Source organism: Eptatretus burgeri, chromosome 11 (assembly GCF_056783735.1).
Source record: "Eptatretus burgeri isolate ZD-2024b chromosome 11, Ebu_testis_v1, whole genome shotgun sequence".
Lineage (NCBI taxonomy): Eukaryota > Metazoa > Chordata > Myxini > Myxiniformes > Myxinidae > Eptatretus > Eptatretus burgeri.
This window is the reverse complement of record NC_140971.1, coordinates 98,501,130-98,516,932: the sequence shown is the minus strand read 5'-3', so window position 1 is coordinate 98,516,932 and position 15,803 is coordinate 98,501,130. Positions and strand designations below refer to the sequence as shown.

At 44.2% G+C, this 15,803-nt stretch overlaps 1 protein-coding gene across 7 annotated transcripts in view; it reads right to left on the bottom strand.

Moving 5' to 3' along the window:
- LOC147017737 (phospholipid-transporting ATPase ID-like) overlaps window positions 1–10,147 on the bottom strand; it is a 58,113-nt gene extending 47,966 nt beyond the window's left edge. Inside the window, exon 1 of one of the 7 annotated variants that reach the window (XM_085847618.1) lies at window positions 9,990–10,147. Coding sequence is in view for 2 of the 7 variants with exons in the window: in XM_085847612.1 (XP_085703738.1) it covers window positions 3,685–3,753 (69 nt within the window). In the remaining 5 variants the exon portion in view is untranslated. Of the gene's footprint in view, window positions 1–3,435; window positions 3,537–3,632; window positions 3,769–3,970; window positions 4,486–9,989 lie in introns of those variants that run through there. The other 6 variants (XM_085847616.1, XM_085847617.1, XM_085847614.1 and 3 more) reach the window with 6 other exon arrangements.
- Window positions 10,148–15,803: the final 5,656 nt, after the last annotated feature.

Here is a 15,803-nt window from a genome sequence, read left to right as displayed (position 1 = left end):
AAGCCAAGGTATTAAAGTTGGGTTGAGTGAGCACACCGCTATTTCAAGGCAGCATTTTCCAAAAATACATCTGCTTACTCCACCCTTCACCCACTATCCTTCCTTCAAATTTTGAACTCTGCCCCCACAATCATCACATTTCAAAGTCCAATGAGTGATCCATAAAGTGTGTGCTGGAAGGAGATTACCAAACGCTTGTGCAAGACGAGAAAAAGTAGGACAAAGATTAATTGTGGCATACATCGAGAAGATAAGAGTCAAAATTGATTCCGGGGAGAGCTATTGTGCTTTTGACTAAAGAATCAGAAATATAACTTAAAGAAGTCAAAAAATATATAAAATAAAATAAATCTCCACATTGCACCATGGTTCAAAGGTCAGCAAATGTACAAGTAAAAGTGGTTTATCAAGGGCTCGTAAGACATCACCGGCATGTCAATAAACTTGTTGAAACATAGATAATCAAATTCAAGAGTACATTTGATGAAACACTTTCCTCACAGATGATGCTCAGCATCACTGAAATCACCTTTACCATATCACTGAGTGCAGCTCCGGCACAGGTTGAACAATGCACACGCACCGTGGATTCATCGGTAACCTTATCATAACAACTACTGCATCTACGGATTGGCAGGCTGGCCAAGAGGTATGCACATTCGCCTCAGAGTTGTCTTGCCTGGATTTGAATCCCAAGCCAGCTATAATCTACCATCCTGATGTTTGCATGCAGAGTGAGGCATCAATGTGTGTGCCATCCCTCGATTGGAGACACATCATCAATGATACGATCCGCAAGAACCGATGCAAACCCGTAGCCATGCGCCTCATACGAACGAATGCACAAATTCTTCTTTCATGACCACAATTATTTCCACCTCTTATGGGATCGACGGGGGGGGGGGGGGAGAGATTTCTGGCCCAAGTCTTTCACAAACCGTCTGGCCAGGTCAACGTTCGACTGAAGAAGGCAGGAATTTGGAATTCTGCCAGGGTGCTGACAATATCTCACGTACTCTTCACGAAGGACACCTTGGGATTTTTAACGTGCACCAATTAACGCTGGTTGACAAGACACCCGGCTTAATGTCTGTCCGAGGGATGACATATCGATGACTGATCCTGCCAGCGAAACTCCAAGATGGTGGTTTGTCTGGGCCGAGTCAAACCAAGGCCGCGTGCATTCCTCCAGGCTATCCTGCCAACGGATAAGTAACCTTATGATGACTATCAATAATGATAAAATAAACAAAATCGAAGAAACATGCCATTTGGTTCAACACAACCATATTATGATAGAATGCACATCAAATTTTGATTCTATAAATTACTTTAGTTACGTCTCCTGTTGGCAGGGAATTTCATTGAATTCATTATAAAGAATGGGACAGTAAAAGAGTCAACAAGACCTTTCACATCCAAGAGACGAACAAGTAACGTCAGAACGGCGGCTATATTCGTTTACTTCAGGAGTGTTTGTAGGATTGTATCGTATCAATTACCTCCGCCACCGAAGGTGTAGGAGGTGACGTTTTCACCCATTTCCGTCTGTGTGCAGGATATCTCAAAAAGTTGTGGACGGATCCGGATGAAATTTTGTGGACAGGTTCGTTGTGCGACGAGGACGAACCGATTCGATTATGGTGAAGATCTGGATCTGACTACTTGAATTTTAAAGCGATTCTTCACCATTGGGAGATGGGACCAAAAACAATATGTAGCATGATATCTCAAAAAAATGTATTGGGCCTGATATGTTCTCGTGGATCAGGCATTACGTGGCGGAGGTATGCGCTCCACCGAGTGCCCTTGTAGTTTGCGATTGAAATGATGCTGTTTGGAATGAAAATAAGAGATATTAAGTTTAAAGCAGAATGAGAAAATTATGCGAGGGTTTCCAGCCATGATATTCACGGATTCGGAATATTTGCAGATCTTCCACTGTGACATCATAGAAATATTACCCACCTTACTTCTGTTGGGGTCAGCTGCAGTAAGCTTTTTGCTCAAGTCATTCATGAGCCGACTGTCCATGCCTGACATTCACCTGAAGGTGTCACAGGAATATGGATTTTTTTTTTTTGGTTCATGGTTTGGCATTCGCCGTTTCTGAATTTTCTGTTGTTTTTTGGGGTTCCCTCCTGAGCATAGCATAGGTACGAGTTGAGTATCAATACTGGAGGCACGCGCTTTATAACTACACGCAGTTATGACTGACTGGGTACCAAGACGCCCCGCTTTGATCAGGCACGTGACCAATTGGGCAATGGCATCCTCAATATAAAACTGAATTCAGAACGGGATTCAAAGATTCAATTCAAAAAATATTTTATGGAGAAAAGTACAATATACAACCAGAAACAAAACAAAAACAATAGGGTACCACAGCCTGTGAGGCTTGGTACTCTAATAAAGGACATACTGCATGTCAAAAAGGCAGAAATGAAAACAATTACTTTTAGCTCGAAGTACCACAAGCCACACTCCTTCCTGCCACACACAGAAAAGCTTTCCAATAGGCCATGGGTGTGGCAGACAGCATTCCACACCGATTCCCCTTGAATCACATGCGCAGTTTTCCATGGAATGAAAAGCTTTTCATAAACAAACAAAATACTCAAATCAAACATACTGTCTGTAAGCCTACGAGCACAAACAGATCATGCTTTGAACACGGGAATAGGGAAACAAAATCCCTCCCAAAAAAAAAAAAAAAAAAAAAAGAGACAAACCTTACTCTGTCATTGACACAAAGCCACGAGGATATGAAAGAGGAAATAGAAGAAATTGCTTTAATATATATATATATATTTGCCTAATCCGTGAAGGTTAGCAAAATCAAAATCAAAACCAAACAAAATGTGGCAAAGATATCTATTACCTTAAAATGGAGAAGTCTGTTGCATAAAATCATGGATTAAGTTTCATAAAAAGTTCAAATCACGTCGACTTTTCAGGTGTCGTTTCTTTTCAAAACCCAAAAAGTGAACAACCTGAGCAGGGTGTGCACATGAGAGTAGATGTGACAATGAAGGATCTACATTGAAGTAGAGTTGCATGTAAACAGATGCAGCATGCACAGAGCATACTACAACGGCCTCACCCGTGCCTGGGAATGGGCGAGGTGAACTGTGTCACTAAACCAACAACATCTGCTTTATTACTCAATCCAATAGTAAACGAGCTGCAAGGCTGCTTTAACTCAAACCCAATACTTCACAATTATGGTTCAGGAGATGTCATTCGAACCTAAAACGGCACCAACGTTGCATAATCCGTGAGGGTTTTCCACTTAACACATCACTCATTAGAGTAAGAGTTCTAATCAATCAAAAAAAAAAAACAAAAAAAAAAACGTGTGTAACACAAACGCTGTGCACGAAGGCGAATACCAGAATAATAGTTAAACTAGTTACATCGACACCGAACTCTCACCAACAGATCACGTGTTCACCCGTTTATCTCATTGGAAGTGTTCAGCACAGCCAGTGAAGCAGAGTGGAAACTCGGAATGACAACAGATAACTTGTTCACCACAAAACACCCTCACCACAAGGAGGGGGGGGGGGGTCCTCACCCAAAACCACAACCTAGATCATGAAACAACAACGTGTGTAAAACAAGAGATTTACCATTAAGATGCTACAAGTCACCGAGAAACACAACAAACCAACAGAGGCGCACATCAGACCAGGTTACCCGATGAGTTACATGGACCCGGTCAGTGGTCGAACGGCCACCACAGCGGCCCATATATATATATATTAAGGGGGACTGTATCAACATGGGGATGATGACAGCGAGAGGGACGGACAGAGACCGTTACATCAGGGTCTGGGAGACCTGTAAACGTGGCCTCCCAGCGTCATCGCCAGCCAGACATTCCGTCCCGACATTCCTCACACAAACAGCCCGTCGGCCTCACGTCTCCCTCCGTCCGTCTCGACGTGACGTCTCCATGCGGTCTCACCCGGGGCCTTGTCCTGTGCAGCCTCGGCTTGAGGACGCCGCCTCCACACGAAGCATGCTGAGGTGCGCTCGGTGCGTCCGTGATTCAACGCCCTCACCTCACGGGCCACAGCAATCTTCTTCACCCGTCTTGTCGCCACGAGCGATTCCCGTCAGATTCGGTTCCCCTTCCCCGGGTCTACTCCCGTCCCGAACCAGCCTGTGTGAAACCGCGGACGTGGCTTGGCCAACGGAGCCACAAGCAGAGCTGCCTGAGCCCCGCCTGCAGCATGGCCGCAATGCTCCTCGCTCGGTCCAACTGCTCCGACTGTCGGCTCAAGGTTTCTTCATTTAAATCTCCTTCAATGGTCTCCTCGTTTCGACGATTCTCGCTCCACTGCACCTTTTAGTCTCTCTCTCTCTCTCGAACTCACTCAGTCACCTCCTGGCTCTTTGTTTAATCACTGTAAATATCATCGTTATCATTGACGGACCATCTTCGGCGATGCATTTGCTGTTCGTCCGATGTTCTGGCTCGAACGTGAATTTTCAAAGCATGGTAGGCTTCTTCTTCCTCTTTACCTCGTTTCACCCGCTTCTCATTCGCTCCTGCGTGCGCTCCCTGACCAATCAGGTGCGGACGTCGGTGATGCAAGTCGCGCGACTTGAAGAATGACTTCACGACCTATTGGTGAACATCCTGTATATAAACATCACCTCTTCGCACTGGTGGTGGGTCTTCATTTCGAGCATTTAAAATGAATCGCTCGCTCCACTAAAGGAGGCAAAAAGCAGTGCAGCACCATGGAGCACGCATCCGTTTAAATGGTCTTCCAACAACATGGTCGTGTGTCGCGTGTGTGACGTTCCCGGGGATATCCTGCCTGGTATCCCATCTGCAGTCATGTTCATTTAAAATACCTCATGGGATTTTGCAAATGTACACCTGTGTGCCTGTACCTTGGACAATATATGATGGTTCAACATACACACACACACACACAAACACACACGTTATGGTAATACAGTTTATATCGGTACACACACTTAAAATACATAAAATTGACAAACACAAAAATTTACCTTCAAACAGAGTTCTTTGAAAGAGGAATTCAAGTGGGAAATAAACAAAATTCAATTTATAAATATATCAAGGACCAGAACACAAAATGTCGATCTCTGCTCTCAGCCTTCACAACCAGATCACGGCAAACATGTGGTCGGATGGACCTTATTGTTTTTAGCAGCGTCTCGCGTAGCGAACACTGCTCATTGAGAGCTCAGCGTTGTTGTTGTTGTTGTTGTTCTTCTTCTTCTTCTTGTGAAGACAAAACCTTAATCCCGGCTCTTGTATATACAAGATCCGGATCTCCTTAAATACTAAGCACATGTCCACATCCTCACATAGACAGTGCCTTTTGAGAGCATCTATCATGAACTTTTAAATATATTCGGACATTTGCTTAAAAGTTTCGAAAAGTTCATGTTACTATTTAAAGATTATTCCATTTATCGTATTGTAATTTCGTAAATACTGTTGCGAATTCGCGCCCGCCCGCGTGCGGACGGCCACGTCACTCGAATCGCGACCGCGTCGCCCACCGGACGGACAATTCAGTCGTGACCCTCGAGAACTATCGCCCGGAGCCAGTCACAGGTGGGCCTTTTGACCTCACCACAATCGTGCCAATTGGCCACCCGCGTAGGATAGGGTTGTTCGCCAAACTCGACCTACCTAAGTACCCACGCGGAGGGTAAACCGGATGATCGTACCTCGCCGCAGGTCAACTCCGGACACGAGCCGCTTGGGCGGCCCGTTCCGTACTATCGGGATAACCGTGCGGTGTTATCGTCGACCTCGACGGTTCAGATTATTTACCGGGCGTTTTGCACCCACGACGAACCCTTTACGTGAAGCAGGATGGAGGGTCAAAAAAGAAAAGACGAAGCAAAACGGGAAAACAGTTCACACAATGCACATACAGTGAGGAGAACAAGTATTTGATACACTGCCGATTTTGCAGGTTTTCCCACTTACAAAGCACGTAGAGGTCTGTAATTTTTATCATAGGTACACTTCAACTGTGAAAGACGGAATCTAAAACAAAAATCCTGAAAAATCACATTGTATGATTTTTAAATAATTAATTTGCATTTTATTGCATGAAATAAGTATTTGATCACCTACCAACCAGGAAGAATTCCGGCTCTCACAGACCTGATTAGTTTTGTCTTTAAGAAGCCCTCCCATTCTCCACTCATTACCTGTATTATACACCTGTTTGAACTCGTTATCTGCATAAAAGACAGCTGTCCATACTCAATCAATCAGACTCCAACCTCTCCACAATGGGCAAGACCAGAGAGCTGTCTAAGGACATCAGGGACAAAATTGTAGACTAGCACAAGGCTGGGATGGGCTACAGGACAATAGGCAAGCAGCTTGGTGAGAAGGCAACAACTGTTGGCACAATTATTAGAAAATGGAAGAAGTTCAAGATAACAGTCAATCTCCCTCGGTGTGGGGCTCCATGCAAGATCTCACCTCGTGGAGCCTCAATGATCATGAGAAAGGTGAGGGATCAGCCCAGAACTACATGGCAGGACCTGGTCAATGACCTGAAGAGAGCTGGGACCACAGTATCAAAGAAAACCATAAGTAACACACTACGCCGTCATGGATTAAAATCCTGCAGCGCACGCAAGGTCCCTCTGCTCAAGCCAGCGCATGTCCAGGCCTGTCTGAAGTTTGCCAATGACCATCTGGATGATCCAGAGGAGGAATGGGAGAAGGTCATGTGGTCTGATGAGACCAAAATAGAGCTTTTTGGTTTAAACTCCACTTGCCGTGGTTGGAGGAAGAAGAAGGATGAGTACAACCCCAAGAACACCATCCCAACCGTGAAGCATGGAGGTGGAAACTTCATTCTTTGGGGATGCTTTTCTGCAATGGGGACAGGACGACTGCACCGTATTGAGGGGAGGATGGATGGGGCCATGCATCAGGAGATCTTGGCCAACAACCTCCTTCCCTCAACAAGAGCATTGAAGATGGGGCGTGGCTGAGTCTTCCAGCATGACAACGACCCGAAACACACAGCCAGGGCAACGAAGGAGTGGCTCCGTAAGAAGTATCTCAAGGTCCTGGAGTGGCCTAGCCAATCTCCAGACCTGAACCCAATAGAAAATCTTTGGAAGGAGCTGAAAGTCTGTGTTGCCCAGCGACAGCCCCAAAACCTGAAGGATCTGGAGAAGATCTGTATGGAGGAGTGGGCCAAATTCCCTGCTGCAGTCTGTGCAAACCTGGTTAAGAACAACAGGAAACGTCTGATCTCTGTAATTGCAAACAAAGGTTTCTGTACCAAATATTAAGTTCTGTTTTTCTGATGTATCAAATACTTATTTCATGCAATAAAATGCAAATTAATTATTTAAAAATCATACAATGTGATTTTCAGGATTTTTGTTTTAGACTCTGTCTTTCACAGTTGAAGTGTACCTATGATAAAAATTATAGACCTCTATGTGCTTTGTAAGTGGGAAAACCTGTAAAATCGGCAGTGGATCAAATACTTGTTCTCCCCACTGTATATACAGCCATACAGTCAAAATGCACATATAACAACCAAAACAAAAGCAACAACGACGCAGAGTTACTACCGACTACGCGCACACACGGCAACACTTAAGCAGTTCTACTTTACAGACGGCGCCAACACACATTTACACAAAAGCAAAGGAAAGAAGCCACCCTCATAGACAAGGGGGCAGACAGGCCTATAGGCCAATTGTGCGCGTGACTTGGAGGAGCAGCCAGGTCCGCGAGACCAGGGGGGTCCTACCCGCATCCTTGTGACGTGTTGGCGGGCGAGCCGCAGATGTGGCCGCGTGGCTGTACCCCGACTCCGTGCTCCTTGGCGGGTTTCGTTGGCACGACGTTTGGAGTGGGGTGGGAACGGGGCCCCTTTTGCACTATCTCAGCGCAGGGTAAAGAGGAATTGTTGATGCCCTGGGGGAGGGAGATGGCTGGCTGGCTTGGGTCCCGCGACGAGCGATCCCACACCGCGACCTCGTCGCCGACCCCCGTCCTTCCCACCTTGGACCCGAGCTCCTTTGCCTCTTCCCGCAACTCTTCTCAGCAGACTCCAAAACCCAACTCTTTCGATGACACTCTCTTCCCCCGGCTCTCTTCCACTCTCCAACCAAAACCAACTTACTCTGCCACGATTCGCCTTGCGCTCCCGTTTTATAGGCTGGCAGGAGCAGCTAATATGCAAATATTCAGATCAGGATGACCTCGGGGGCGGAGCAACGCTCGCCCATTGGTTGGAGGAAACGGGGGCGTGAACCTCCCCTGATCCTAGAATTTGCATATATTGATTTCACACAGACGCGCCTGGAGGCGGGGCCAAGCTGCCCCGCGCTTGCCAATTGGACGAAGAAGTGGGCGTGTAGTGTTCTTGATCCGAATTTTCCCTCGGAAAGGCCGCTATTTGCGCTCGCGGCTCGGTGCGCTCGGCACCAATCGCGGAACGGGCCCAAGACAGCCCGACATTCAGTGTTCACAGGTGGTGCGGGAATGGCCGTAGAAGGAGAGAGGTGAAGGTGGTGGAGGGTTTTCGGTGGTGGTTTGATGGTTATGGTGCCGTTTGGGAATGGCGGTGATGCGATGTTTGCGGGATTGAGTTGTGAAGGTAAAGGTCGTGGCTGTTGGCGTTGTTGTTGTTGTCTGAGGGTTGGAGCGTGGTTGTTGTGTGATGGCGGTTGAGACGTGGTTGGTTCAAAATAAAGATAGAACAGAAAAACGGCTCTCTCAAAGCGTCGCAGCCCCAATGAATCACATAAATTCCCTCTATACAACGGGTTTGGAGCTAACTGCACATGTACTTAGAGATATCTCACCTACGGGCTCTGAATGGTGGTTTGCGAATTTCCACAGCCGTGACAATACATTATTTATTTCGTAAATACACGATATATTGTAAATACATTATGACTGGTTTCGCTATTGGCTTAATCAAGGCATGTGATGAAATATCGGTTGTTGTTGTTTTTATTTTCATTGTTTTTTTGTCGCCGACAAAACCTTTAGGACGCTGCTCTTGGACACATTTGTCCTTGTTATATATATATATATATATATATATATATATATATATATATATATATATATATATATATATATATATATATATATATATATATATATGTGTGTCGATGTCAAAGTGAGGGATGGATTATATTAGATCGCACAAAAAGGTTAAACAAAAGGATATCATGTAAAATAAAATTACACATTTTCAGCGGATGACACTCCTCCCAAGACTCCAACTGCACAGCACCACAGGCGAAAACGTACGTCTGTCTAATCGATGTTCCATTGAGAGCATGGATACTTTTACTGAAACAAACAACCAAGCAGCTTGGAAAGTGCTTTTATCAAGGCACAGAATGGCTTCACCACACATTAAACATGAGCCACACATTAAACATACACCTCCCAGAGATGCTGGACGTTTTTTTTTTTAACCATATTTGCTTTGATTTCCTGGAAAGCATCTCGCGAAACCTCTGAAAATATTGACATAGATCTGGCAGACACTAAGGATAGGCAGTCCCTTTTGGGGGGCAGGGCGTGAGGTCTGGCAGTGAATACATTAAATCGTGGAGCTCAGTGAAGCTCGTTAATTTTATTATGTTCCTAAATTTTTTGTTCACTCAATTTAATTCTCCAAACAGTAGAAAAAGATAAGTTTAATGTTTTGGAAATTTCACATTTTCTTGTATATGTATGGAGGAGGGAACATAGCCTTGCTTGCTCAAAGTAAATAGGTATATCGACTTCGTTAAAAGAGTCGTTATTTCTTTAAATTATCAGATTTCACCACAGATTTCGACACGACGACATCCAATCCTAAAAAAAATCACAATAATATTTGGATGATATACTTTAATTAGTCTGTGAGAGTCGATGATGAAAAATCGCATCATATAATGCATGAAAATCACAAGCTCCTAACTTGAAAACTTATAGTACTTACAAAATCGATGTGCACAACGATTCGTAACTCTGATGAACAGGCATTCGATCTGAATGAGGTAAGTGAAAAAAAAAATTATCGTTCGGAAATCGTTGCGGCCTGTTCCAAGGCAAGGCAAGGTAAGGTAAGGTAAGGTCAGGTAAGGTTGAACAGGCCAAAAAAGATGGCGGCTTCAGACAAGAGCGAGGTTGGAAACGCCTTAAGACCCCAGAGAGTGAGGTGGCCGAGGATGGCCTGATGAACGATAATATGGAATAGGCAAAGCCAAGAAGCGAACGTAGAATTCTTACATTCGCTTCTTAAATATTTCAAATTAAACCGTCTTTTTGCTATGAAAAAAAATAATATTATCTTAACATTACCTTCACAACAACGACACCGCCGAGAACAGGATCTCATCTGAAAAAATTAATATTACCTCAACATTACCTTCACAACAACAACACCACCGAGAACAGGATCTCATCTAAAAAATATATATTACGTCAACATTACCTTCACAATGACAACTACACCGCCTAGAACAGGATCTCATCGAAAAAAATATTACCTCAACATTACCTTCACAACGACAACTACACCCCCTCGAACAGGATCTCATCTAAAAAATTAATATTACCTCAACATTACCTTCACAACAACTACACCGCCGAGAACAGGATCTCATCGAAAAAAAATTAATATTACCTCAACATTACCTTCACAACGACAACTACACCGCCTAGAACAGGATCTCATCTAAAAAATTAATATTACCTCAACATTACCTTCACAACGACAACTACACCCCCTCGAACAGGATCTCATCTAAAAAATTAATATTACCTCAACATTACCTTCACAACAACTACACCGCCGAGAACAGGATCTCATCGAAAAAAAATTAATATTACCTCAACATTACCTTCACAACGACAACTACACCGCCTAGAACAGGATCTCATCTAAAAAATTAATATTACCTCAACATTACCTCCACAACAACTACACCGCCGAGAACAGGATCTCATGTAAAAAAATTAATATTACCTCAACATTACCTTCACAACAACGACACCACCTGTTATGTCCGGAGGGCAGCGGGACTCGGACAGTCGTGAGGATTGCTGAACACTGTTTATTGCCCGCCCGGATGCACACTACTACAGACTACTACAGACTACTACAGACTGCACAGACTACACACCGCCTCAGGCGGCGCAACACCTATATCCCGTGCAGGCACGTGACCACTCCAAAACCACTCCTCCACGCCTCCACCACGCTTCCGCATCATGCCCTGCCCCCGCAGGCCACAACACCACACCACCGAGAACAGGATCTCATCTAAAATATATATATATATATATATATATATATATATATATATATATATATATATATATATATATATATATATTGTTGTGGTTGACGAAATTCGCAAACCACCATTCAGGTCCCGTAGGTGAGATATCTCTAAGTATATGTGTAGTTAGCCCAAACCCGTTGTTTAGAGGGAATAAATGTCATTCATTCGGGCTGCGACCCTTTTAGATAGCCGTTTTTCTTTTACCATCTTTATTTTGGACCAACCGCCATTACTACCACCACAACCACCACCTACCGCATCTCGACAACCACAGCCACCTTCTCCAGAACCGCCTTCACAACATCCACCTTCTCCACAACCGCTTTCACACACCAACCACCAACCGCAACGCCGCTTCACAACAACAGCAACGCCAACAGCCACGACCTTTACCATCACATCTCGCTCTCGCAACCATCGCATCACCGCCATTCCCGTGCCGCTTGTGGGCACCGATACTGGACTCGTACAGGGCGCGCACCGAGCAGCGGGTGCAAAAACACCAGCCTTTCCGAGAAATCGGATCAAGAATGATTCACGCCCACTTCTGTTCCATCCTATCAGCGAGCGTGGGGCAATTTGGCCCCGCCTCCAGGCGCGTCGGAGTATAATCGCTATATGCAGATTCGCGGATCAAGAATGATTCACGCCCACTTTTCCTCTGTCCAATGGGGAGCGTGGCTCCGCCCCCGAGCCATTCCTGATCCAAAAATCTGCATATGGTTTCTCCTGTCGCACTATAAAGCGCCGAGCGCGGAGCAAAAAGAGTCAGAAAAAGAGTTCTGAAGCGCAGTTGGACGGAGTTGAGAAGAGTGGAGAGTGGGAGAGTTGGAGAGTTGTGGCGGCGGCGAAGGCAGTTGAGTTGGGAAGAGTTGAAGAGTTGAGAAGAGGAAAGAGTTGGAGAGTTGTGGCGGCGGCGAAATCAGTCGAGAGAGTGTCTGTCGGGGTCCGGAGAGGCTGGAGAAGCCAAGAATCTTTGTGGAGGTCTGCGCTCGTGTCAGAGTCGGGGAGCTGCGGAGAGGGGAGGCCGGTAACGCGGTCGAGGTCGCAGTGGCGTCGCTCGTCGCGGGACCCAAGCCAGCCAGATATCCTCATTCCCCCGAGCATCAACAACCCCCTCCTGTTTCCCCCCGCGCTGAGATAGTGTGAGAAGGGGGCCCCGTTCCCACCCCATTCCAGGCAGTGCCAGCGAGGCCCGCGGAGTCGGGGCGCCGCCGCCATTTTGCGGCTCATCACCAGACGGGTAGGCTCGACGCGGTCTCGGCCCCAGGCCCGTCTGCCCCTTGTCGATGAGGGTGGCCCCTTTTTCTTTTGCTTTGGAGTATATGTGTTGTCGGCGCCGTCTGTGAAGTAAAACTGTATAAGTGTTGCTGTGTGCTCGGTAGTCGGTAGTAGATCTGCATTGTGTTTCTTTTGTTGCAATTGCTTTTGGTGGATAATTGTTGTGTTTCTTCTTTTGTTACATTTGCTTTTGGTGCATAATTGTTGTGATTGTATATGTGTGCTTTCCGTTTGCCGCGGAATAAATGTGCCTTATGTTGAACTGTTTTCCCGTTTCGCTTCGTCTTTTCTTTAATTGAATCTCCATCTTACTTCACGTAAAGGGTTGGTCGTGGGCTAAATACGCCCGATAATTAATCGGAACCGTCGAGGTTGACGATAACACCGCTCGGTTATCCCGATAGTACGGAACGGGTCGCTTAAAGTTCCCGTGTCCGAAGTCGACCTGCGGCGAGGTGCGATCGCCCGGTCTACCCTCCGTGTGGGTACTTAGGTAGGTCGAATTTGGCGAACAACCCTATCCCACGCGGGGGGCCGATTAGCACGATCGTGGTGAGGCCGAAAGGCCCACCCGTGACTAGTTCCCGGTGTTAGTCCGAGAGGGTCACGACAGGATTGTCCGTCCGGTGGGCGACGTGCTGCGATTCGAGTTACGTGGCCGCTCACACGCCGGCGGGCGCGAATCCGCGACAATATATTACCTCAACATTACCTTCACGACAACTACACCGCCTCAAACAGGATCTCATGTGAAAAAATAAATATTACCTCAACATTACCTTCACAACAACGACACCACCTTGAACAGGATCTCATCTGAAAAAAATATATTTCCTCAACATTATCTTCACAACGACAACTACACCACCTCGAACAGGATCTCATCTAAAATATATATATGTATATATATATATATATATATATATATATATATATATATATATATACATATATATATATATATACATATATACATATATATATATATATATACATATATACATATATATATATATATACATATATACATATATATACATACATATATATCCATATATACATATATATATATATATATATTACCTCAACATTCCCTTCACAACAACAACTACACCGCCTAGAACAGGATCTCATCAAAAAAAAATTAATATTACCTCAACATTACCTTCACAACAACAACTACACCACCTCGAACAGGATCTCATCTAAAAAAAATATATATATATATATATATATATATATATATATATATATATATATATATATATATATATATATATATATATATATATATATATATATTACCTTCACAACAACAACTACACCGCCTAGAACAGGATCTCATCAAAAAAAAAATTAATATTACCTCAACATTACCTTCACAACAACAACTACACCACCTCGAACAGGATCTCATCTAAAAATATATATATATATATATATATATATATATATATATATATATATATATATATATTACCTCAACATTACCTTCACAACAACTACACCGCCTAGAACAGGATCTCATCAAAAAAAAATTAATATTACCTCAACATTACCTTCACAACAACAACTACACCACCTCGAACAGGATCTCATCTAAAAATATATATATATATATATTACCTCAACATTACCTTCACAACAACTACACCGCCTAGAACAGGATCTCATCAAAAAAAAATTAATATTACCTCAACATTACCTTCACAACAACAACTACACCACCTCGAACAGGATCTCATCTAAAAATATATATATATATATATATTGCCTCAACATTACCTTCACAACAACTACACCGCCTAGAACAGGATCTCATCAAAAAAAAAATTAATATTACCTCAACATTACGTTCAGAACAACAACTACACCGCCTAGAACAGGATCTCATCTAAAAAAAATTATATTACCTCAACATTACCTTCACAACAACTACAATTTTTTATTTTCAAAAAAATTAATTTTTTAGGATTTTTCAAAAATTTCAAAGTCCTGTTGCTAGGCAACGGTAGTGTCCATAGCGACGGTGCTCGAAAGCATAGAACTAGATCCTGGTATGAACCTACCTGTCAAGTTTCATCAAAATCAGTTGAATCCTCTGGCCTCCAGAGCTGTCCATTACAAACAAACAGACAGACGGAAAAAGTGAAAATAAGGGTACTTGAGCGACCACCCAATGTATGTATATGTTTATGTAAATGTAGAAACAATATATATATATGTATATATATATATATATATATATATATATATATATATATATATATATATATATATATATATATATATATATATATATATTTATATATTGTGGTGAATTGACGTGAATTGAGGGACATGACGCGGGATCACATGTTGTGCGTCTCGCGTATAAGGGGAGGTCTCTGCGGCACGAGTGATTGTCCCCGGGGCATTGCTATTGACATCGGCTGTTCACTTGATGCTCGTTAACTGAAGGTGCCCATTGACTGGTGAGAATGGAGATTATATCGAACTCCGTGCTTACGCGGATTGTCTGCAATGATTAACTGCACATGTATACGTTTCTGCTTATGTACTCCTAGCTGAACCTGTATTCCCCGGTGTGCCCACAGAAGCGGCTCCAATCAAATGGAATAAAGCCTAAACTCTGAAGGTTCATCTCTCGCTCTCATTTCAATTTATTCCATTTGATTTTCTCGGCTCTCTCAACCAAAGATGGACAAGATCTACAAACCAGAGAGGTTCGACGCAGACCCAAACGCGACTGACGCAGAAATGAAATGGTCACATTGGTTCTGTTCCTTCTCACACTATCTGACCATCATCGCGGAGGGAGCTGACAAATTTGCCGCTCTCGTGAATCATGTCTCGCCCAGCGTGTACAGGCTCTTCTCGGAGTGCGACACTTACGAAGCAGCGATCGAGGTGCTGCAAGCGCTCTACGTGAAGCCCAAGAACGAGGTACACATACGACATCTTCTCAACACACGCAAGCAAGCAGCCGGGGAGACAATCGATCAGTTCCTGCAAGCTCTGAATCAGCTGGGAAAAGACAGCAGCTTCCGGGCCGTAAGCGCCGAGGAACACCGAAAGGAAGCCACACGGGAGGCATTCATCCAAGGACTCAGATCAGCCCACATACGGCAACGCTTACTAGAGAAAGCGCAACCCACTCTTGACAAGGTAGTCGATCAGGCTCG